This window comes from Xenopus laevis, chromosome 4L (assembly GCF_017654675.1).
Source record: "Xenopus laevis strain J_2021 chromosome 4L, Xenopus_laevis_v10.1, whole genome shotgun sequence".
In the NCBI taxonomy this organism is placed as follows: domain Eukaryota; kingdom Metazoa; phylum Chordata; class Amphibia; order Anura; family Pipidae; genus Xenopus; species Xenopus laevis.
Genome location: NC_054377.1, coordinates 47,007,019 through 47,033,804, shown reverse-complemented (window position 1 = coordinate 47,033,804; position 26,786 = coordinate 47,007,019). Strand labels below are relative to the sequence as shown.

At 39.1% G+C, this 26,786-nt stretch overlaps 1 protein-coding gene across 1 annotated transcript in view; it reads right to left on the bottom strand.

Annotated features, from left to right (window-relative positions):
- Positions 1-508: 508 nt before the first annotated feature.
- LOC108713504 overlaps positions 509-26,786 on the bottom strand; it is a 36,948-nt gene continuing 10,670 nt past the window's right edge. Inside the window, exons 2-5 of the mRNA XM_018257070.2 lie at positions 24,530-24,706; positions 11,087-11,311; positions 2,989-3,202; positions 509-1,224 (exon numbers count right to left, since the gene is read on the bottom strand). Coding sequence (XP_018112559.2) covers positions 1,046-1,224; positions 2,989-3,202; positions 11,087-11,311; positions 24,530-24,706 — 795 coding nt within the window. The 3' untranslated portion in view covers positions 509-1,045. The remainder of the gene's footprint in view (positions 1,225-2,988; positions 3,203-11,086; positions 11,312-24,529; positions 24,707-26,786) is intronic.

The window sequence follows — 26,786 nt, the reverse complement described above, 5'->3', positions numbered from 1 at the left end:
ACACAGAAAGAAATCGTCAGCGATCGGTCTAACTCACACTGTGGTGTTGACCATCTGCCATAGACACTATTGTCCCAGCGCTAACACATTAGATAACAGATAACCCACATCGACCAGCTGCCGAAAACTATGAAAAGCCAATACACCAAAACCTGTGTTGTATACTTTTTGGGTTTAAATGCAGTTGTTTTTAGCAGTACATTTGGCAGTAGACCGAGTTCCATATGATATATGCCATGAATGTGTATCGTCTGAGCTTATGAAAGGTATAAAAGGCAGTTACAAGTTTCAGTTTTGCTCTACATAACCTTCTGTTCTTCACAGGCACATCATAGCCGTAAAACTGTTAACAAGTGTGAGTGATGGAATAATTTCCTAACATGTCTATGTGAATAGTTTATGGTATCTTAAGAATGTATTAACACATATGTGTGATAAAGATTGTGATTCAAGGATTTTATTGTGGTATTCAGGAATGCGAGAAATAAGGTAGCTAAGTAGACAGTGGAAAACCTGAAGAAGCTTTATTTCAAGGATTTATAGACAACATATGAAAGAGCTGACATCCAAGTACACCTGTGAATCCGGGAGGCATGTGAGCCATAATAGATTTTTATGGAATCCAGCCTATGCAAGGGTTCCATAGACTTATTTGCGTGCCAATCACTTTAATATATATGGTATGGGGGGAAAATAAACCCAATATATGTTAATACAGTTTTGAGGTAGAAAAACTATATGGTGATTACTTGAACATTTACTTGAATTAGCATTTCCATGTTCACTGGGGTTGGACTGTGGTTTGTGTGAAAGGATACATTTGTAACTGTAGAACTATCTTACCTTTTACCTTTTGTAAGTACCCATTGCACTTATTCTAGGCTTGCATCAACAGTTTTGTGACTTAAATACTCTCAGGATTGAGATAAACAAGATCCCCTATCTAGTCAATTCCTGGAAAGATCTCTTATTGATCTTGTCTTATTGATACTGAAATTCTTGCTTTTATGGAGTTATCATTATATTATTAGGATGTCCAAAATGCTCATTCAAACACTGTGGCTGAAAGACCATGGAATCTAAAGTCTTGTACAACTTGTTTTGAATGCTTAATTTTAGCTGCTAGTGCATCAAATATATCATTCTGGTCCACGGCTGTAGCAACTTTGTAAATGAACTCCTCCGATGATTCGAGACCCCGAAGCCCAAGGTTAACTCCACAGCCTGCAAGATAATAGAATATTCGATGAGATAAATGGTTTCTATAAGGGGGCACTGTCTTTTTATTTCCCTGTTACTTATTGTATGCACAGTACATCCACGTCGAAGGAGAGAGGAAATATTTAAAAATAATTCTAAGCACTGATATTTCTTCAATGTAAATTAGAAAACACTGTACATTCCCAAACTCAACTGTAAAGCATAAACAGTAGAATTAGCAAACTGTGGCATTTCCAATAAGTGAAAACTGAATTTACCATAGCTCACTGCACTGGATATTTGGGACAGTCTGAAGAGCAGTGGTAAACTCTGTTTTCAGCTTTTAATAAACATGCAAATATGCCTACAAAGTCCATAATGCATTTACAGTATGTATACTCTCATACTCAGTTACAGTATGTGCCTCAAAAAATAGAGGGGTTCTCTAAATCATAAAACACTTGGGTTATATGATAAAAGACAGTAGGGGTAATTTACCTAACAGAATACAAGGTGCAAAATGCAAAATGCAAAAAAGGGCTACAAACTGCATTCTGCTTTATACAAATAACCACAGGCCTTTGCACTTTGCAGCTTTGGAGCATTTAGTCCTGCGGCTAGCCCCCTTGAATAGATTTATGACTGTGGTAGGCAGGGGTGGGTGGAGGCACCTTAGTGCTTTAGCAATTGTGCATCAGGGAACTATATATGTCCCCTAATATGTTTGCCCAGATACTGTACAAGCAGGTATTTACATGTCCCCTGTATAAAGCAGACAACTTTGCCCCAGTTACTACACCAGGGCAAACTTAGAGGCATCTTTATTTGGTGATTTCTCTCTGATCACTGGTTTAACTTTATAAAGTAGACCATTGACTATGAAGGGACACCTGGTCAGGACACAACTTTATCCCCTGAACCCTCTTTTGTAGGTGGGTTCTAGGTGTAGGCTAGCAAATAATGGGGGTGACAGAGCCAGGGTTGTTGTCACAATAGCACAACATGGAAGGAGACTCCTGAAATAGTTTTTAAGGTCTTGCCTGCAAAACAAAAGTCTTGACCCACACACAATTTGAATGTAGCATTTTTTAGCATGGTGACCACAACAAAACTATAAAAAAGGGCTGCTGTTAAGTCAGTCAGTTAACAATCAATCAGGCATTTTATATTTACATTTACAATTCAATACTGCATTTTCCCAAAAAGTCTTACAGTACATCCATTTCTTCAGTTAGCAGAGAAATGCCCAAGCATCCCCCTAATCCACCAAACGCTTGCATTGTGTAATTTGTATAATGCATTACAGCACATGACACACTCAAATGTGTATTTACAGGCCAAAAACAGCCTTTCACAAGCAGTGAATGGTGGCTTCAATTCAGACTTAAAAAAAATCCACAACTAACTAATACAAGAGATGTTTTATAGCTTGATATGAATGTAAATAACTCCTTATTTAAAAGGGAGTTAAAAAGACTGTAGCTCATATAGCCAGAAGAGGGAGCTCGAGCATCTTACATGCAGTTTTATTACAGGATTTAATTAAACAGCGATACAAATACAAAGAACACATGAATCTGGCATCAACTCTACCAGCAGGAATTTAAAGGTCATAAACAAAATTAAGGGCAATAATGGAATAAATTCCCTTCTGTTAAATACTTGCTTGCTTAGGTTTTACTGCAATCCTCTGAGCAACAGAAGACAAACACATTACAGATATTGGGTATAATTCATTTAAAATAAACCATCATATTAAAAACCAATACTGTATGAACTGTGACTGACCTGTATCAAAGTTGAGAACACGAGCAGCTTCCCCTTCTAAAGTAACTGCTATATTTTCTCCTTCAATAAAAGCAGCAGTTACCCTTCTATGGGACAGCAGTATCTCAACCAGTCTTCTGCTGCACTGCAGGTGCGGAAGGGTTAAGTCACTCACTCTTGGCTCTATGTCGGTTTTGTAGGCATTAAAAGACTCATGAAATATGTTCTTCATGATCTGAAAGCAGGAAACAACTGTCAAGAAGCAATTTGCATTTTATACTGCCTGGAACAGATACAAATAGACTGTTATAGCTTTGTCTAATTGGTGAAATGCCATTTATCACTCCAGTGGATGTATTTCCACTGCTCCAGAGTCCAATGACAGTGACCTTTACACCCTTCCAACCAACAACAGGCATTGAGCATAGTGATGTTAGACTTGTGGGTGGCTACTCACCCTTAAAAGCCCCACACTCCCAATCAATAGATCTTGTTTGACGTTGCTTCGAGAGACGATTTGGAACTTAGCAGTGAGTGTTCTTCAAACTGAGGAAGTGTCATTTTAAACTGTGCAGCCAGATACTTTTAGCAATGTGGTGTACAGCTGTATACATGCTATAACAATAAAAGTAAATACAGTACAGGTATAGGATACGTTATCCAGAAATCCTTTATCCAGAAAGCTCAGAATGGCCGTCTCCCATACACTCCAAATATTCAAATAATCCAAATTTAAAAAAATGATTTCCTTTTTCGCTGTAATAATAAAACAGTATCTTGTACTTGAACTAAAATATAATGAATCCTTATTGGAAGCAAAACTAGCCCATTAATGTTTGCATTATTTTCTAGTAGACTTAAATGAATACTGTCATGGGAAAAAAAATTTTTTTTTCAAAATGAATCAGTTAATAGTGCTGCTCCAGCAGAATTCTGCACTGAAATACACATGACCAGTGGCAGCTGGGAAATTGACAAAATGTCTAGCCCCATGTCAGATTTCAAAATTGAATATAAAAAAATCTGTTTGCTCTTTTGAGAAATGGATTTCAGTGCAGAATTCTGCTGGAGTAGAAGCAGGAAAATGATCGCTCCATGGTGCTCACTGGAAGAATCCCAGCCGATGCAGTTTTCTCCTGATAGGAGCCCAGGGTGTAAGGTAAGTAAATGGTATCACTTGGGGGTGCCTAACTTTTGGCACACCCATAAAAAGGACTATCCTTCTCCTTTAAGGGGAGGTTAAATCTATTATTCACAATATCTTTTTTAGAATATCCCACTTTAATTGGTCTTAATGATTGTAACATCAAAATTTCGCAAGATAAGCCACCATTCTCTCTAAGGGGCACACTTATTAAAGATTGAATAGCATTTTTTATTTATTAAAAGACGAGCAACACACTTTGTTAGTGAATTAACCTGACTCTGGAGAATTTTCACTGCTTTCTCCAGGCGCTTATTTATCAAAATATGAAAATTTTAATTTGTTATCCTTTTCACCAAAATCTATTTTGCCAGGTTCTGACTTGCGAAATAATACAATGAAGCTACAGCCTCGACATTATTATGTCAGTGAAATCATATCCTGTATTCCAAAAAAGTCATAAAAAAGACAAAATGCTGGTGTTTTGCCATATTTAAAGTGTTTACAAGTTGTAATTGTTAAACATATCTTATTAACACTATTTTTTAACATTTGAAGTTCATGCCGCATTTGTTTTAAGGTGGGCTCATTGCCTAGGACAATAGAGGATCTCTTTTTTCTTTATTTTGCTTCCTTGGGTATTTTTCCTAAAAAGTGGCCACATCACTAATAAATATACATGACCTTTATAAACCCACTGAATTTAAATTGACATAAGCATAGGTTAATGATGTTTCGCTAGGAAAGAAGTAATGCTAGAGAAAATGTGTTATGAAATTTTCGAGCCAACAAATCATTGCTGATGAAAGTACGCCAATGTTCGTTTGACGAGATGTAATTTATGAAAGTGTATGGCAGAGACTTCCAAAGTGAAAATTCACACATAAATAAACGTGTCCCTAAGTGTGTTACCTGCTAGCTTTTCTTTTGTAATTAATATATGCACTTAAAAGTAAAAATCAGGCAATTGCACAGGAATTCAAGGGGTGGGTGCCATGATGATGAATTTTTTGGAGGTAAAGTGGAAAGTCAGCAATGTCCCACAGACTCTTTGTATATATCCATTTACAGATGTCCCTGTAGACACAGGAAGATCATGAGCATATTTGGGCTCTATAAAAGAGGGTTAGAGGAACAGTAACACCAAAAAATGAAAGTGTCCTAAAGTAATGAAAATATAATGTACAGTTGTGCTGCACTGGTAAAACTGGTGTGTTTGCTTCAAAAACACAACTATAGTTTATATAAACAAGCTGCTGTGTAGCCATGGGGACAGCCATTCAAGCTGGAAAAAGGAGAAAAGGCACACGATACATAGCAGATAACACATAAGCTCTGTAACATACAATGAGATTCTTCAGTGCTTATCTGTTATCTAATGTGTATGCTGCACTTGAATGGCTGCTCCCATGGCTACACAGCAGCTTGTTTATATAAACTATAGTTGAGTTTCTGAAGCAAACACACAAGTTTACCAGTGCAGCACAATAGTACATTATATTTCCATTAGGACACTTTCATTTTTTGGTGTTACTGTTCCTTTAAGGAGGCTTCCAGGAAATATTTTTGCTTAGAAGCGCTTGGAAACATCCATCTCTGAAAAATGGCATGTGTTTGGACAGCATGTGGATATTGTTTAATTTTTGCTCTGTCTCCAGCTGTTTTTTCTGCTTCTGCATTTGTTTTACTTTCTAACTGGGATTATTAGAAAGGTCAATTGTTTAAATTGGTCTTCTGTTATTTGGAAATGGGATTAATTTAATCAAAAACCAAAGACCAGTTTATGGAGAAAAATGATGGCAGAACCAAAACAGTTGATAAATAATGATGAAAAGAAGCTTCAGTCCAGTACAGGAGGATTATGCCCTAATATGGCCATGATATGATAGATTAAACTACAGTATGTTCTGAGACATAAGGGCTCATTTTCAATCATTGGTATTTTTTAAGTAATTCAGAGCAGAAAGTCACAGTAACAAATCAGTTCTATACACTAGGCTAGTGTCATATGTGTTGTCACAGCGAAAACACAATCCTCTGTCCCATCGGTATAATGCATTCCCTACTAAGTTAAGACTCTACATGTCCTTTAAGACCCATGCACAGTGCAATTCATGGAGATGGATGGATTTATGTCAGTACACAGCACAACGACTTCTAATCATTTTATGTACTTCAACAAATGTCTGTTCAGAATTAATTAAAATGTAATCTTTGATCACAACCATGTAGTATATCAGATGATCAATTTGTAACTGATAAAGTTGCACAGACCTACAATATCCTGTATTATACTTGTTAATATACCCTGAAAGAAAATGTGTTAAAATAGAATCAATGCTGTTCCTTTCCAAGGTAACCTGGTAACCAAATGAACAAGCAGGTTAGTGACTGAATAGACGTAATTCAAGCTGATGACTCACCACTATTCGTAAGTGCAGTAACGATGCTGAGGACATTAATTACACTAACAAGAAGCAGAAAATGACCTTTAAACACAGCATGGCTTACATTTACCTTGGGATTGTTACCATAGTGTACTGTACTTCAATGAATGAATATCTTCTGGAAAACAAACTACTTTCTTTGCATTTATCTCCACACTGAGGGAAAAAGTAATTGTTTTGTAGGTATAAAATGGAACTGACCAGTGTTTACTGACTGCCAGTTTTGGAGGATTTCTACTTCCTGCCATGCCATACATACCATTCATGTCTGACATCAAACAATAATCATGTTATAGTTAAGAACTGCAAGTCCTACTAGTATGGTTTAGAATTGATTTAGTGATTTAGTATTTAGAAGTCTGGTTCATGACAAAACATCCTTAACAAAATGCACTACAGTAGTAGGGTTGCCACCTGTCCAGTTTTCACCCAGACAGTCTGGTTTTTGAAAGGGCTGTCGGGGTTTAAACTGCCTATCCAGATTTACAAATAATAAATCCAGAGAGGACTTGACAAAGGTTATTTTCTCTAGCCAAGAAAATACCAGCCAGCTGAGGTCAGTATTATAAATTTAAAGGGATCCTGTCATGGGAAAACATGTTTTTTTTTCAAAACGCATCAGTTAATAGTGCTACTCCAGCAGAATTCTGCACTGAAATCCATTTCTCAAAAGAGCAAACAGATTTTTTTATATTCAATTTTGAAATCTGACATGGTGCTAGACATTTTGTCAATTTTCCAGCTGCCCCTGGTCTTGTGACTTGCGCCTGCACTTTAGGAGAGAACTGCTTTGTGGCAGGCTGCTATTTTTCCTTCTCAATGTAATTGAAGGAGTCTCAGTGGGACATGCGTTTTTACTATTGAGTGTTGTTCTTAGATCTACCAGGCAGCTGTTATCTTGTGTTAGGGAGCTGTTATCTGGTTACCTTCCCGTTGTTCTTTTGTTTGGCTGCTGGGGGGAGGGGGAAGGCAGGGGGTGATATCACTCCAACTTGCAGTACAGCAGTAAAGAGTGATTGAAGTTTATCAGAGCACAAGTCACATGACTTGGGGCAGCTGGGAAACTGACAATATGCCTAGCCCCATGTCAGATTTCAAAATTGAATATAAAAAAAATATGTTTGCTCTTTTGAGAAATGGATTTCAGTGCAGATTTCTGCTGGAGCAGCACTATTAATTGATTCATTTTGAAAAAAATGTTTTTTTTCCCATGACAGTATCCCTTTAACAGCAATGTTTTTGCTGGTCAATCAGTAATTAACTGTCATTCTACCACCAGCCTGCACTGAACCCACCTCAAATCCCACCAACCCAGCTATGGCTTATCACTCACAGTAACAAAATTTCTTATTCTCTCACAGTTTTACCAAATTGGATTTGCATATTACACATTTATTGTGTGTGTGCATCTTTTAGCACACTAAGCATGGCACATGTTTCCTCTCCCATTTCTTTCCTTAATTTCTATATCTTTAGAAATTAGCCTTAGTGGCTAGTTCATTAATAACCTTTAATATTTTCTTTTAAATGTTGAGGTGATTATTAAGAGAAGATGCTGTCATTGTATGTGACATAATATCATCCTATTGCACAAGTACACCAAGGACTGCTATAGTAATGAGGAAAAGGTTGCCTTGGTTCAGTAAACCATCAACAATAACTTAACTAGTACAGTGTGGTTAGAATAATGCAATCAAACACAATTGTTTGGTAAGGGGTACTGGACAATGGAAAATGCCCCAGTTACAACATAGACTATAAACTATATATAAATAATTCACAGGACTGTTACAATTTGCTATATGGTGAGCAGGGAAAACAAATGACTTGGGGCTTCAGTAATGCATCCACTACCCCTCCCTGAGATCTCCAAGAGGAAATTTCTTCCCTCTGTTTAGTTTCTAGGCAACAATCTGTAAAGCTATACTTGGTGCTTGAGAGGGATTCTGTATTCATAAGGGAAGTGTTTAAAATGCACCCATCACTTCTCAAGAAGTGTAAGGATGCATTTTAAACTTTACTTTTATGATTTAGCATATTCTAAAATCTCATTTGCTTCGTAATCTTGTAGCTAAAAACCCTTTGTTATTAGAATCCTTTTTTGCTTATTCTAAGAATAAGGGACAGACATGTCTGCTGCATGAATATTTTGTCATTTGTGACATTATTATAATTCCGCCCTGTGCTGCTGTGTGCATACACAGCAGCATAAAGGCCTTTTCAGCAGTTTTACAATCTAATTTTTAATCTAATTTTAATTGGGTCAAATGTCAGGAACAAACATGGCATCAGATTAGTGTTCCACTAATTAATACATCTCTGTTCAGGACACAATCCAGACTGACATGCTAGAAATATTCAGAGAGAAGAACAGAAATCTATATTACAACAGCTTCATGCAGATTCCAAACTGGCCTCTTCCTTTACTTTGTCTTCCTACCATACATAGCACAAATCCCATACTGTAACAAATGGTCCACGAGTCCAACCGGGCCTCTCAAACAATGCTTCTGCCTGGTGCACAGATCCCTAGGAAGACAGATTTTCTACCATACTAGGGGATTAGGGGATTTGTGCCATGCAGAGAAAAATGGGTACCGGCACTCAAAGGCAATGCAAATAGGGGACGTCCCCCTAACAACATTAAGTTAAACAGCATTTTGGGGCATTTCACCCATTTGTCAGGTGACAAAAGGGTAAATGCCCCTGAAACATTGTTGATCCTTGAGTGCCGGTACCCATTTTTCTCTGCATGGCACAAATCTCCTATTTTCCATGCCTCTGCCCTTCCTCTCTGGATCAGCTATACCACTACAGTTTTTTTTAAATTTTTTTATTAAAGGGGTAATTTGCATTTAAGTTCTCTTTTATTATGTTGAAGAGTCTCCTATTCTTAGCAAATTCTAACATTTTTTTAAATTATTTTCTTTATTCTTCTCCCTCTTTCCAGTTTTTAGATAAGGCAGCCAATTAAAACTATAATTGTATTATAGTTCCATTATATTTATTATTTTTTTATGCAGCTCCTATCCTTAATATAGTCCAGTCTCTGTATGTATTTAATGTTCTTGACAGGAAGCAGAGCTGGGTGCTTGTTAAATGAACTGTTTTGGAAACATTGGGACCTACAAAGATATCTTGCATTTACACAATGCCCCTTGACCTGCTCTCTCATAAATGCAAGTCTTCATTTTACATAGCATGTATTAGTTTTATTACTGACTACGTGAAACCTAAGTTGGATTTATTTTTAGCAACTTTTTACTGATAGTTGTCCTCCCACTCTGTTTTTTATAACAAGTTGTTTAAACAAAAACTTCCTAAATGTCTTCCACAAGAATTTCATGAATGTGAATACTTATTCAGTATTGTGGTCTTTTTCCATTACTTGGTTTTCCAACAAACAACTAAATGCAAGGATCAATAACCTTTCATTATAAGGACACTGGAAGTCACCAAGTAGTCATATGATCATATAAAGGTACACGTCCCTGGGTGATTTAAAGATGACTTCTATTATTCTATTCTATTGTTATTCTCAATATTTTTCAATACATTATGTAGTGAATAAAGTACCCCCTGTTGTAACATATAAGGATATTATATATATATTTTGCATTTCCCCGGACATAGTTTAGAAGCATTAAAGCTGTTACACAATGTTGTCTGTTTCTTTCCACAACTTTATCTCACGCTGTAAGTGTTTGTTTGGTTTAGATTATTCTGATTTATGTGCAGGCTTGCAAGGATTATATTGTGGCTTTTTGTTTAATGGTATTATTAGTATGGGGAGATGAGTCAAATAAACAAAGCAAGCAATAGCAATGCAAGAGAAATTGACATTCATGCACAACAAATTCAGATCTCGGTTTGAGATCACGTATATTACCTACTTTCAGAGGCATCTATTTTTGTTTTAAGTGCACCTTATTTCATGAAACAGAACAACTGTTTACCCTTATATGACTGCGATTAGAATTATGAAAATTCCTTTAATTCACTCTTAAAAAAGTGAAATATGCAGCAAAATTTACTGTCCCCAACAATTGCCTTTGAGGCCAATTTAGACCTTATAATAATAATGCAACATGCAGGAAAACTCAAATGACTAAGATAGGATCAAGTTATTCAAGACTAGGAAAAGCATCATTAAAGTGTTTGTTGGAGGTTTAAGATACACAGTGATCAAATATCTTTCTGGGTGATAAGTGGGAAGTCAAACCAGGTCACCTTGAGATATTGACAATTAAGTCCAAAAGAAAAAAATATTGGCAGTCTACTGAACAGGAATTAGCTGAAGCAACACTATGTATGCAGTGGATATAAAGGCACAGGCGCACAATCTTCCAAACAATAAACATGGTGGTTGGGAAAATTTCCAAATATAACTGGAGACTTCATATGCAAATCCTGTCTGTTGAAAAATAATTAATATAGGCTACTCAGCATCCATGTACATTGTAACAGTAAAACAATTTATGTACTAACACCAGCTACTGACCATTATCCAAGACACTACAGTACTTACTGAGGAATTTGGTGTGTATCGTAGAAATCGTACAATTTTGGCATCTGAAGATGGGCATGCCAGAGCCATGTATCGATTCCGGAATGTTCCATATATTTTCAAGTGAAAGCCAGGCTTCATCCCTAACTGGTGACTGGTGGTTTCTTTTCCAGCATTATTGACATCGATCCCATAAGCAGAAAGGTCAAAGTATAAATTGTGTGCCCTTATCTCTGGAGTTGGTACCTGGAATGTATGATATTTTAAACAAACAAAAAAGAGTGAATATGATTCAATATATACAAATTATTTCTTTCCATGGTCAGGAGATATTTCCATTGAAATGGAAATATAAAAACAGACTATAAAATAGTCTGAACTATGAAGGGCCAATAATAGTAAAAAAAAAAAAGTAAAATTACCCAAATGTTTTTCCACATAATATTTGCATAAAGGGGAACCATTGCAATGATAAAAATTCACTAAACTGTTAATAGATCTCTTAGACAATTATTTGTTTTTTAGTTTTTATTATTTACAGACATTTATATTTTTAATGATTTATTTACTAGTTCCTCAACATTTTTCTAACTGCAACCAGAACATTCATGCTGTGAGTGACTGACAGATTTCTCCTGGTGTAACTGGCTGATTTAAGCATGGATCAACAATTTGCAGCGTATGGCTGACCAAAGCTATGATTGAGTATTTTACAGTTAGATTTGGAGTTTTGGAAGTACACTAATATACTTAAAAAGAAAACCTATTGGTGGAAAAGAGGAATTGTTCTATAACAGCAATAGGTCTCCTTTAAGGTGGCCGTGTGTGATTTGGCCAGTCAGTTTGACCAGTATAATAACTAATGCCTGGCTGTAAATGTATACAATTTGAATTGCCACGTCAATATCACAATTATTTTCTACTGAAGCACCATCTTGTTAGATATATTACATCTGATTAGTAAATAAATATTTTCATTGGTACATGTCAGCTCAGAAGCAAGAAAAAATTGCATCAGAATTGAATAATCACCTCTGTAGCATCATCTTATATGAGAAATGAACATCATTTTGTGCTTGATGATTTGTGACAACCCCTAAGCTTAGCTTAAAGCTGCCCAGACCACACTGAGCAAGTGTGTGTCACAGACACTCCTAACAAAATCCAAGATGTGAAGCTCCTGTGACTTGGATAATTTCTACTATAGAAATGCTGAACGTTGTTTCAGTAGGTTCAATATATAAAATATGGCATTTCCTTTAAAGCTGGAAAGTTCATTTAGAAGTCAACGGGAGTTTTTAAAAGAGGAATAGAGTGTAGTTGGACTGCATTTGAGTTTTTTCCGATTTATTAAGCAATCAAGTTGGGGAGCCACATTTATCAAAGGTCGAATTTCGAATTCATGTAAGTTTTTAAAAAATCCTATAAGAACTCAAAATTTGACCATTTCAAACTCGAATTGAATTTAAAAAACTTGATTTTTTTTTTCTCTGGAAAAAACTTGAATGTCAGAAAGGCTGCAAACAACTCCAAACTCCAAAGGATGGCCTTATAAATAGCACATTTAGAGCAAGTATAGTTATCACTTTATACTAATGCTTCTAATTCTCTGCTCATATGGTTAATTTCTAGGGCAAATATACTTGCTAATCTACTTTGGTGAATACAAAATGTTATTACTGTACATGTGAACAAAAATAAGATTAATGAAAAAACAGTTTAATTAGGGATCTGCTGATCTGTTTATTTATTTATAAATCATAGGCAGGGTCGGACTGGCCCGATGGGACACTGGGAAAAAACCTGATGGGCCCCCGGCTCTAGTGGGGCCCCGTCAGCACAGATCCGCATCCTGCACCTCTGATGTTTTTCCTGCTGTGACCAAGAGGTTGTGGCAAAAACACAGTGTGCGTGCATGCGCTTGCACGCATGTTCACACATGCAGCTGAGGGCCAGAGAGGGGGTCTGAGGCAGCAGCTCTGGTGGGCCTGGGCCCCCCAGTCCGACCCTGATCATAGGGGTAAATGGATTATGAATGGATTTGTCATGTATTTAAGACAGATATAGCTTTGATTAAAAAAAAAAGTAAAAAGTGAAGAAGAGAAAAACAGTATAAAAATCCATTCTTTTTTTAAAAGGTTTTATTTATTTGTTTGTACAACAAGGTATTTGCCGATGGGCGCAATACAACATTCCTTCTCCACACTGGAGACCGAACCATAGTTTTGCATTATTCCAACAAGGCAGAGTGAATGAATGAACAAACCGTTTTTTTTACCCTTTTAACTTATAACAAACACACAACAAATAGGGGGGGGGAGGGAGAGGCCGTGTAGTTTACCCAGTGTATTCAGCCATACCTGTCCTGAGTGCTAATTTACCTGTTGCTTTGTGCTGTAGCAGAGTCCATAGTGTCTGCCCACGGGCCCCAGATTTTGTCAAATTTGTCTGGACAGCCTCGACCCAAATAGGTCAGCTTATAGAGTGGGAGGGCCTCATTTATCAAAGATTTCCAACCTTTCAAGGTAGGCGGGTTAGGTAGCTTCCATGCCAAAATAATGGATTTCCTAGCATAGAAGTACAGAAGTCTCAACAGGGAGCGCCTGTGCTTGTCTGGCTCTATGTGTTCCACCAGACCCAGGAGACAAGCCTCTGGTGAGCGCACCTTAGGCAGGTCTAGAGTTTGTTCAATGAACGTTGCCCAAAATGTATCAATTATCGGACAGGTCCAGAAGGCGTGTATAAATGTGCCCGGACTGGCTCCACATTTGAAACAAAGGTTATTTGGCATAAGGCCCATTGAGTGCAACCTCGCCGGTGTGAGGTAAGTTCTGTGTATTGTGCGGTACTGTATCAGTGTATCATTACTACTAATAACGGAAGGCAAGTATGAGTGGGTGATGTCGTCCCAGTCTTCTAGGTCTAACTGCGGCATATCAGTTACCCACTTAGTGTAGCTATGTGCAAAGGGATTTCCCCTTTGCTTGTTGAGAATAGAATAGATCCGGGAGGTTAGCCCTTTCTTGACAGGTGCCCTGAGCCCTTCCTCAAGTGTTGAGAGGGATACCCTGGGAGGAGCAGGGAACTGGCTATTTGCTGCATGTCTGAGCTGTAGGTATCTGAACCACATATTTCTAGGAAGATTAAATTCCGTTGCTAAAGTTTCGTAAGATTTAAAGTTTTGGTTTTGGTACAGTTGTCCCACATATTTAATTTTGTACTTTGCCCACAGTGCTGGGTCCGGAATGGACATAAAATGACTCATGCGGGGGTTACACCATATAGGTGTGAAGGGAGAAACAAGGTTTCGTGCCTCTGTATCATACTTGAGGGCCGTTTCCCATATCTTCGGCAACATACTTATAGTAGAAGGGGGGCACCCCCTTTGAGTGGACCCCCGTAGGGGAACGTTAGCAAGAGATTCAATTGATCCAGCTGCCTCCGCTGATATGAAAAAGGCTGCATTGTCGGCCGGGGAGGAAAACCACCACGCTACATAAACCAGCTGTGTGGCTAAGCAATACAGGAAAAAGTGTGGCATTGATAATCCACCTTTGTTTTTGGGGGCAGTTAATGTCTTGAGGCTTATGCGTGGTTGTTTATTGGCCCATATGAAGGAGCGAGCCATCGAATCTAGCTTGGCAAACATATGAGCTGGAAGAGGGATTGGGGAATTATGAAATAGATATAGTAATTTGGGCAATACAACCATTTTTATAAGATTAATACGACCCAATAAATTGAGTGGGAGGCCTGCCCAATGCGTGAAGTTGATGCATAACTGCCGTATAGTTGGGTCTATATTCAGTTCTCTGAATTTGTATGGATCCTGACTGACCCAAATTCCCAAATACTTGAACACTTCTACCTGTTTTAGAGGTACATTAAGTAAGAGTGGGGATGGTATTGGCTTATTTAGAGCCATGTATGTGGATTTTTGCCAGTTGACTCGGAGCCCTGAGGCCTCCCCAAATTGATTCACAAGTTTAAGCAGTTCCGTAATGGATTGCCCTGAGTCTGCCAAGTACACCAATGCATCATCTGCATAGAGGGATATACGCTCCTCCACCTCCCCAAAGTGCAGACCCTTGATTTGTGGGCTTGTTCGGATTACCGTTGCTAGAGGTTCTATGGCCAGCACAAAAAGGTAAGGGGAAAGCGGACACCCTTGCGTCGTTCCCCTTTCCAGAGCAAAGGGCCCTGACACAAGCTTGTTAGTTCGAATTCTTGCTACTGGGCTGGTGTATAGCAGTTGAACCCACTGTTTAAATTTAGGCCCAAAGCCCATAGCTGTCATCACCTCCCACAAGTATCTCCATTCTACTGAATCAAATGCCTTCCTGATATCCAGAGAGACCACTGTCCCAGGATAACCCCCCAACCGGGCTAGGTCCAGGTTAGTGTATAATCTGCGTATGTTAATGTCAGTAGCCCGGCCTGGCATGAACCCCGACTGATCAGGATGTACCACTGACAATATTACCTTAGTAAGTCGGTTAGCTAGCACCTTTGCCAGAATTTTAACATCATTCGATAGAAGTGAGATGGGCCGATAGTCAGCACAATCCGCTGAGTCCCCCCCCTTTTGGGTATCAGGACTATTAAGGCTTCTCTAAGAGATGGTGGTAAAATTCCCATATCCAGAGTTGTCTGGTACAAATGAAGCAGCCTAGGAGCCAGTGAGTCCTTATTTAGTTTGTACCATTCCATAGGAATGCCATCTAGCCCTGGTGTTTTCCCAGTAGGGAATAGGGATATTGCATCTTTAATTTCAGTTAACGACAGTGGTTCTTCCAGAAATTGCCTGTCCTGTATTGACAATCTTTCCAGGGGGACGTTTTTAAGGTACTCCCCTGGATCTAACGTGTGCTCATTTTGTGTAGATTGGTAGAGTGTTTGATAGAATTGGGCAAATGTGTCATTAATGCTCTTAGGGTTGTCACACAGATCCCCTGTAGGGGAGCGTATCTGCGTGATAGGGACTGGAGCTGTGGTTTCCCGTAAGAGGAACGCCAATAGCTTCCCCCCCTTGTTTCCTTTCTCAAACAAGAGATGGTTTGAGTAGAGGAGTTTCTTTTTAGTTTTATCAATCCAGTGTAGTTGATGGTTTCTATGGGCCTGAGATACCTGTTGGAAATTACGGGGTGAGGGGGTCCTAGCAAACTCCCCTTCTGCAAGTTCAATTTCCCCTTCTAGCTGTACGGTTTTTGTGTTAAGTTTCTTCCTATAAGTGGCTATCGCTGACATACAGGTGCCTCTCAGAAAGGCCTTAGATGTCTCCCAGACAATAGGTGAGGATGTAGAGTCCTCATTCAATGGCCAGAATTGAGCTAGTTCAGTTATCATTTGATCTCGAACCTCTTTGACTTGAAGCCATCTAGGGTGTAGTCTCCACAGTGGGGAGCAAGTGTCACCTCGGGAGCATAGGCTAATCATTAAGGGGGCGTGGTCTGAAATACCACCCGGGAGGTATTTGGATTCGGCCACCTCTGCTAAAAGGGGTCTGGATATGAGCGCCATGTCTATTCTGGAGGCGGCCTTGTGAAAAGCAGAGTAGCAAGAGTATGTTTTGTGGCTGGTGAATTTGTGCCTCCAGGGGTCTATGAGGTTGTAAGTCGCACACCAGTCAGCTAGGGGACTTACAGTTGTATCTGTTGAAGCATGTCTATCTAGAGCAGGGGACAGAACTAGGTTGAGGTCTCCCATTAGTATCAGCGGGGCTGGGTCCCAGTTGCTAAGTTTGGCCAAAATTTCAGACAGAACGGCTAGATTAGCTGGAGGGGGTAGGTATACACAGGCTATTATGTATGCGTTGCTGTCCCATAGACATCGTATAAGTACATATCTGCCTTGTGGGTCTGTACAGATTTGCTGAATACTGAGGTTGGCCGATTTACCTATAAGGATGGCCGCCCCGCGAGAGTAAGTAGAGTATGAGGCATGTAATACCTTGGCGACCCATGCTTTTTTAAGAGCCAGGACTCTACTACCAACCAAATGCGTTTCTTGTAACATGACAACATCCGGGACATATTTTTTAAGGTATTGAAAGACAAGACCACGCTTAATTTTAGAGTTTAAACCCCTGACATTCCAGGAGATAAGTTTAAGAGACGCCATGGCAGATAAAAATCCATTCTTAGATTAAATCTTATAGTTCTTATGTTTTATTTGCAGTGAGCAGAAGACAGAATGCAATCCTAGAACTATACCAAAAAGGAGGTTTTGGAGGGCAGCTATACTATGTTATACAGAAGCACCAAATACAGGCACAAAACATATTTGCACATAACATATTTTAGTGCTCTCTCCTTTTAGGTTGTGATCACTGCCACATATAGCGGTTATTCAGTGGATTGGAGAAGGAAAGAAACTGGAAAAAACACAAGTAGAGCCAGGCCCATTATTTTTGCTTGTGGACTACAAGAATTAGTGTCATTTTAAAGGTTTTTCCAACCTCGCCTAAACTCACAGTTAAAAAAAAATGAATGTCTAATTATTGATTAAATATCTGTCAGGACTTGCTGGGTTTCAAACTCTGAACTCTGTGTTGAGCAACCTCTGCACTTAAATGTTATTCCATTGGAGGTCCTTAGCGCTATCTTGTTTATTATTCTTGTTGTTCCTGTTATACTCCTGTCTTCTACTTTATCTCTCCGCCCATCTTGTTATCCCCGTCTGTATTTCATTATCCAATCCTAACCCTTTATAAGTCTGCCTTTGCCCAGTGCTTGGTCATTAAGCTGTTGCCATGATCTTGCCTCTGGTTCCTGTGTTTTCTGATCTTGTTCAAGTTCCAAGCTCTCATGACCCCTCTGATTCCTTGTTTCTGATTTTGTGTCCTGTTCCAGTTTCTGTCTTGTTCCTGTACCCTTATGTCCCTCCATGCCCTGCTTTCAGATTCCCTGGTTCTGACTCCTGGCCTGTGCCTCGACTTTGTTTGTCTGCCTCGACTCATTGGCCTGATTCTGAGTTTATTAAAGTATTCTTTCACCATTATCATAGATTCTGACCTTCCTACTACTGTGTTTGGTTACACCTCGGGTTACCCAGTCTTTCGGCTCCCTACTTCCTGGTACTCCACGATGTCTCCTCAGGGAAGACGTGGTAATATCAGAACATAATACACATGAGCCATGAATTATATCCTTCTAAACAGTGCTTAGTGATGCCATTGGTTATAAAAGGAGCTTAGTGCTGTCATTTCTGTCACATGACTCAATGAAACTTGTGTATTATAATAAATAAAGTACCCCGTGTGGCAAAATATGAGGATATTAGATGTCACTTTGGAGTTCCATGACCTGTATAAAAACACTCTGCCTTTGGCCTTGTGCTTTTATATGGTCATTGAACTCCTTGGTAATTTATAATATCCTTATATTTTACAAGAGGGGGTATTTTATTCACTATATAAAAAGCACAGATAAAAACTCAGAATGAATCTGAATAACAATACAAGAACCTCAAAATGCCCATTATCACAAAAAATGTTGTGCAATTACAAGAAAAAAATACAGAAAACCTCAAAGCAAATAAAGATTTTGTCACTGGAAAAGCACAACTCCCATCGACTTCTACATGACCATCTTTTAGATGAAGACGTTTTGTAGAGTTTTTCATGGTTTTTAGATTTAATAAATTTTTTGTTGTTTCTATTTATGTTAATTATTCTAATACATGATTTTTAGTACTAACAAGTTTAATTTGGGGAAATGAAAAAAAAAAAAATATGAACATCAATAAATCAGCCCCTAACTGTTCAAAAATAGGATTTGTACTTTTTCCCTTCTTTGTTGAAAAAAAGATCTACTTGGATGCAGAAGAATATTTGTTATTCAGTGTTTTTCTTTAATTGTTGAGGCAATTTGGAATGTAATTCTACTTCATCACACAAAATTAAAATTAAAAGTGTCCATGCACTGTTCAAGCCCAGAGTTAATTGAATTGGCTGTTCATCCTGCACTTCACTGTGCATCTAAATAGGTTATCTTGAGTTAATACTTCCCCTGTAGTGGATCTGTCAGCTGTTATCTTCCACTGAATATAGAATATTTTTTCCACAGTGATGCATTTATTTTCCTTGTAACAGATACGTTATGGCACATGACATTCACTATTTGCTGTATTAAATGGACGCAGCATGCTCATTATAGGCACATAGCTAATTTGCAACCTCTTCCAGTGTGTTGTGTTCCTTCTCTGTATAAATGTAAGGATAATTCAGAAGAGCAGCTTTATTGTTGGTATATAGACATCATCATTACATGCTGTGGTGTGTTTATTATTAGCAATTCAACCAGTCTCACAGTGCACATTAGTTAGTGACTGAAACAGCATGGAACACATTCATCAAATATGAGGTTGTCCACACAAGCAACCTTATATATGGCTCTAAACCATATGCAAAGTATGTGAATTAAAAATCACACTTTTTTGTACCTGAAAAAAATTCTGCTTCATTGTCCATAAATAATTCTGTTTATTTTGTAATGACATTTAAGTTTAATGTACTACAAAGTGTATAACATATGGATATTAGAAGAGGTACAAATGAATTCAATGAATGTGTGCTTTTATACAGGTTATGAAACTCTGAGGATACTTCTAATATACATTTTTTTTAATTAGTTGTGCATTATTTATTAATTAATGTTTATGTTTCTTTCAATGAGTCATGAAATATTATTTCTTTCAATTCTTCGTGTACCTGTATTATATAGATTATATTTTTCCCCCCAGACTGTAACTATTAAATGTCACTGGGGAGTTCTATGACCATATACAAGCGTTGAGGGGATTGTAAGAATTGTCTGGGCTATGGGACAGTATATTAACTTGAGCGGTTTCTGGTGACCACTTCTTCAATGCATGCTTACCCATTAAGTATTTGAGCTGAAGGGGAGTGAGTTGTGGAGGGGTGTCATGCGAGCAGTGGAGGGGTTTATGATTGGTGGAGTATGTGGGCACGTAAATGGGCTGTCGATTGAGAGGCAGAATGGGGTGGTTGCGTGATACCATAAGACATACACAGAATAGCCTTTGAAGTTATTAACAGTGCATTCAGACATTCATTTGTGATGCTGTATTGCAACTGTGGCATTACTGTACCATGGACATGAGTGCTAGTGCATGAAGACACTAACTTACTCATTCTCCAACTGTTGCTTCCATTTGTTTTCTGCATTCTGCATCATAAAATTCTGGTGCAAGGTGCAGAGCTGCCTACTAGGGATGGGCGCATTTTTTCGCCTTGTTTTGCTGAAAAAATACCGCCGATAGACTTGTATGGCGTTGTGCAACAAAATAAAAAGACGTGTGTCAAAAAAAATTTCGCCGCGCAACAATTTTTTTTTTTTACTCCCATAGACTTTAATGGACGTCTGCGACATTTCGCCGGCGGCAAATTTTTGGCTAAAGAAACGGGTCAAATTCGCCCATCCCTACTGCCTACTGAATGACACTCAAATCATCACCTGTTCCTTATGAATACGGTGCTGCCAGACACAGGGAGTGCTGTATTCATTAGCAGTGTCTCTGTATATAAAACAGAATGGATCCACACTGCAAACTCTTATTGAATCTACAGTATTCAATTCAGTTTGTGTTTGGCTGCTGTGTGTCAGACTAAACTAATTACTGTCAGGGCCCGAAGGCGCAGTTTGGAGTGCGGACCAAGGAGGAAGCAACTAGGCAAACACAGTTCGTGGTACAAAGGGTTTAGGCAGAAGAATCGTCAGTTCAGGCAAAGGTCGGTCCAGGCAGCAAGATAACGTGGTCGATATTCCAGGCAGGGGGTCGGTCCAGGCAGCAAGATATCAAAGTCGAGGTTTCAGGCAAGGTCAAAGATCAAGGTATCAATAATAGTAAGCACCCAGGAACAAAGGATATAAGAACCTATACTCGGGCACTGAGAGAACCTTCTGGTGACTTTAAATAGGTGGATTTTCGCGCCAAAACGCGCTAGATGATGTCACAGGACGTGTGCCAGAATATGCACCAGCGTCTGCATGTTTTTGGACGCCAGCGTCTAAAGTATGCGCCAGCGTAAATACGTGGCGCAAAAACGCCGGCGTAAATACACTGCGCGAAAACACCAGCTGGCGTCTGACGGCCACATGGCTTCTTCTGGGCGCCACCATCTTGGATGCGCCGAGGACACCTTACAGTACCCCCTCCTCCACGGGGGGCCTCCGGACCACCAAGGCTGGGTTTCAGAGGAAATCTTCTATGGAATCTCTGAATTAGAAGAGGAGCATGAATGTCGGAATGTTTGACCCAGGAACATTCTTCAGGGCAGAACCCCCTCCATTCCACCAAATACTGAAGAGAGCCCCTGGACACCCGAGAATCCAAAATTTTTTCCACTTCAAACTCCTGATGACCATCAACAGATACAGGAACTGGCGGAGAAGAAACATGACCAACAGCAGCCGGCTTGAGAAGGGAAACATGAAAGACATTTGGAATCTTCATCTCTGGGGTTAACTGAAGACGAAAGGCCACAGGGTTTATGAGTTCAATAATGGGGAAAGGGCCAATGAATCTGGGGCCTATCTTAGCAGATGGAATCTTAAGATGAATGTTCTTAGTAGAGAGCCACACCTTATCACCAAGAGCATACTGTGGAGGAAGTGAACGCTTCTTATCGGCATGAAACTTTTGACTGGAGGAACTCTTCTCCAGGTTGATCTTCGTGGCTTTCCAAATGGCGGACATATGGGAAACTTGGTCGTTGGCAGCCGGTACATTGGAAAGGAGGACATCTTGAGGAAAAGCCAAAGGATGTTGCCCATAAACACAAAAAAAGGAGATCTGTCAGAAGAGGCATGAAGAGAGTTGTTGTGAGCAAATTCGGCCCAAGGAAGTAAATCAGCCCAATCATCTTGGCATAAGGAAATATGGCATCTTAGAAACTGTTCAAGAGCTTGATTGACACATTCAGAAGCTCCATTGGACTGAGGATGATAGGCAGAGGAAAAATTTAACGAAATATTGAGTGATTTGCATAAGGACCTCCAAAACGTGGAAATAAACTGTGAACCTCTGTCAGACACGATTTCTAAAGGAAAACCATGAAGGCGAAAAATGTGTTGAATGAAAAAATTAGAAAGTTCCAAAGCAGAAGGTAATTTACGGAGAGGGATGAAGTGAGCCATCTTGTTGAACCTGTCAATTACCACCCAAATGACTGTACAACCACGGAAGGGAGGGAGGTCCACAATAAAGTCCATGGCCAAATGTGTCCAAGGCTGGGAAGGAATGGGTAGTGGTAAAAGTAATCCCTTGGGAGAGGTGTGGCAGGTTTTAGATGCAGCACAAATGGAACAAGAAGACACAAATTCTTTGACATCTTTCCGAAGAGATGGCCACCAAACAAGACGGGATAATAACACGGTAGTCTTCTTGATCCCAGGATGGCCAGCTTGCTTGGAACTGTGTGATTGAAGAAGAATAGATTGACGAAGATCCGGGGGAACAAAGGCCACACCTAGAGGAGTATCAACAGGTGCAGAGGTTTGAGCAGACAAGATTTGGGACCCCATAGAAGGAAACAAAGCAGCCACGATCTTTGCCGACGGAACAATCGGTTCTTCGTCCTTCAAAGAGGAGTCCACAGGAGAAAAACTTCTGGATAAGGCATCCGCTTTCTTGTTTCTGGAGCCAGGTCTGAAAGTAATGACAAAATTAAAACGAGAAAAGAACAAGGACCAACGAGCCTGTCTGGGGTTCAGACGTTTAAGGGTTTGAATGTATTCCAAGTTCTTATGGTCCGTAAAGATGGTCACAGGAACTGCAGAACCTTCAAGAAGATGCGCATCCTGGTATCAACTTTGATGGCAAGAGTGATGAGGTCTTCCAATTGCTCCGGAAGATCCCGGGATACCAGGTCGTCCCTTAGGCGAGTAGAGAGACCCTGGTAAAAAACCGCATGGTAGGAATCATTATTCCAATTTGTCTCTGCTGCTAAAGTGCGAAAGTCAATGGCATATTCGCTGACACTGCGACTCCCTTGGCGAATCTGCAGCAGGCGGGAAGCAGCAGTGGATACTCGGCCAGGTGCATCAAAAACCTTGCGAAAGTACTGGAGAAACAGCTCGACACCATCTCCCACAAGGGGGACGCCCACTCCAAAGCCTTCCCTTGGAGACGAGTTATTACGAACCCCACTTTAGCCCTCTCGGAAGGATATTGTGAAGGCTGAAGCTCGAACTGGATTTGGCATTGATTTACAAATCCACGACAGGCCTGTGGATCACCATGGTAGAGTGGAGGAGCTGGAACCTTAGGCTCTGAACCATGAGAAGGTGAAGCATTGACCACTGGAAGAGGAGCAGCTGCGGCAGCTGGAGGAGTAATAGACAATTTTTCTAAGATAGCCTCCAGCGCCTGACCAAAAAGGACCTGCTGAGCTTCATAGGATTCCATGCGCATAGCCAGTCCACGGAATGCTCTTCCGAAGTCCGGAGGAGCCGAAGCTTCCTCAGAAGGGTCCATGGCCCGAGTATACTGTCAGGGCCCGAAGGCGCAGTTTGGAGTGCGGACCAAGGAGGAAGCAACTAGGCAAACACAGTTCGTGGTACAAAGGGTTTAGGCAGAAGAATCGTCAGTTCAGGCACAGGTCGGTCCAGGCAGCAAGATAACGTGGTCAATATTCCAGGCAGAGGTCGGTCCAGGCAGCAAGATATCAAAGTCGAGGTTTCAGGCAAGGTCAAAGATCAGGGAATCAATAATAGTAAGCACCAAGGAACTCAGGATAGAAGAACCTATACTCGGGCACTGAGAGAACCTTCTGGCGACTTTAAATAGGTGGCCAAAACGCGCTAGATGACGTCACAGGACGTGCGCCAGAATATGCGCCAGCGTTTGCATGTTTTTGGACGCCAGCGTCTAAAGTATGCGCCAGCGTAAATACACGGCGCAAAAACGCCTGCGTAAATACGCTGCGCGAAAACGCTGCATGGCTTCTTCTGGGCGCCGCCATCTTGGATGCGCCAAGGACGCCTTACAATTACCTTTAGAATAATGGCAAACAGGGTGATTTCTATTTTTTACCCCCTTCTCAGCCAGTGAGAAAACTCTTCTAAAAGACAATGGGGGATTGTCACTGTGTGCCTGTGATGCTCAAGTGGTAGGTGTGTAGTGCTGAAGAATGAAGGACTTGGCATTTCCAGGGTGGTATGCACCTGTCATTAGATGTGAGGAAAATGTTACTATTATGTATATATTACAAAAAAATATCTCTATTCCAATGTGCTTTCATTTTCAGACTTTGTTCAGGAGAGCAAAAGATGTGTCTGAAATATTTTATTAAAACATGGGATACAATGGAGGATTCTATATTATGGTATTTTTATGTCTTCACCTTTTTGAACGATAAATCAGTATTAGAAATTCAAATCTCTCTTGAATAAATAAAATGCAGATTCATTTAACTTCTTAAATAAAATATAATTGCATTACCTGCCTCTGATCTGGTCTCTCCAGTGCTGCGTTGGCGCCATATGCATTACAGGACTCCACAATGTACTCTGAGCAAACACCCAGGAGAGAGCTGGATTCTCCACAAGAGCCATCAGCTACAACAATTATCTTGGGCCATTCCCTCTGTGGAATCTTCCTTGTATACTCTTCTGTGAACTAAGAATGCAGAATGAAATTGAACTTTTGTAAATTTGCATGCAATCCAAATGTATATAGTATAAAAGTATTTAAAATAATAATCTAGAGCCATTCAAAACTGCAAAATAGATGAAAGAAAAAACATCAGTTACCATCCTTTGAGCTTTTAGTATGTGTACCATGTGTGCAATAATAACATTGGGCTACATAGGAGCTGGTCAGACTAAATCTAAACTTGCTTTGGACCTGTTTATTTGTCATGTTAGCAGTATGTGTATATGAAGGCACTTAGAAACTAAGTATGTGTGCGCTTCTGATAAAACGTTAAGATCTTCTAGGGCAGACACTGAATGAATGATTAAATATTCTTTCTGTAAACAGATGCATAACATTTTTGTACAATATTCTTAAAAAATAATAACCTTATGCTTATAAAGTTTATCAAGTTATGAAAATGCTGCATAAATCTGGTCGTGCTACATAAATAAAGGGTATGATGATGTATTTACCAAGCTGTCTGCAGAGTTACGATAATTGCCTAATGCACAAATAGCTTTGCTGTTCACCTAAAAATAGTCTTCTCTTTAAAATATTTCTAGCATCTTGGTTCTAAGAATCCTTACATTACGAAATAATAATTCTAGCAACAAGAAACATAGTGTAGGGAAAAAAAAACTTGGATTGTTCTCAACAACCCCCCACCAAAAAATAATTGTTTTTCGTTTTATTATATGGCTAAAAATTAATATCATGATATCAATATGTTAATATTATGCTCACTATTATCTCTGTTGGTAATTACCAACAGTGATAATGGTGATCATAATATTAACATATTGATTTAACAAATTTGATTATTAAAGTGTTTCTAAACGAGTATAGTGTGGCCACCATCTGTACTAATAAAAGCAAACATTAATGTTCTCTATAATATCCCTTGTTAAACAAAGGTCATCAATGAACAAATTGGCTGTTTTATCAACAATACCAACTAGCTACCGCTACTTCATAAAAACAGCTATAGAAATAGCTGGCTAACCCAGTTCAAATGTTTGAACAGAGACATCTACCTAAAACTGAGTACTGTTGGCAAACTGGGACAATTTGTGATAAAATTGGCAGATATTTCCTGTCTCTCTGACAAACTCATGAGCTGAGTCTCCAATTTCTACTACCTGGATAGAGATCCCACACCCAGCCCCACCTGTTTATGACAGCACTGGCCTTTAGCCAATCAACACCTTATCCTTTTCATCTGCTCTGTCTCATAAAGACACAATATGTTATATACAAAATATTACATATATGTTAAATGCTACTTATTATATTATTATATATTAAATATGCTGTGTGTTACATTAAATATACATATTACATATACTGTAAGTTCTAGATCAACAGGAACAAAAATGATGGGTAGAAAACTTCAGCAAAAAGTGACTTTTTTTTTTTATTGCATACGGTATCCACATTTTCATTAGATTTTTATTTCTGCTCCACTTTTTATACTACCTTTCTAAATTGAGGCTCTAAGGTATGTTTCATAAGGGAATCAAAGTGATACTGAGGGTACGTTGTTATTATAGAAAAATCATTCAAAGGATATAAATGTTTATGCTCTTTCTTGCATGTGAATGCCTTGCCAAGATCCACACCCATGGGAACACCAAAGAACTTGTTAAACAACATATTTATTGATTTATTTCTGAAATGATTTACCAGGACTAGATGCACTGAAAGTACTCTAGTAATGTTCTAGTATATCTTGCTGCACACAAAATATCTGGCATTAAACAGGAATTATAAAAACCTAATATTTCAAATATTTAAAGTTAAATGAAGGCCACAGCAAAATTACAAGTTGCCTAACATGAAGCAGTCACAGTTTAAACTAATAAATATTAACAGAGGCATGGGATCATTATTCAGACACCTGTTATACAGAAATCTTTGAAATACAGGAAGGCCTTCTCCCATAGACGCCATTTTAATCAAATAATTACTTTTTTTTTTTAAATAATTTTCTTTTTCTCTGAACAACAAAACATTAACTTTTACATTATCTCAACTAAGATACAACTACCCCTTAAAGGTAAAA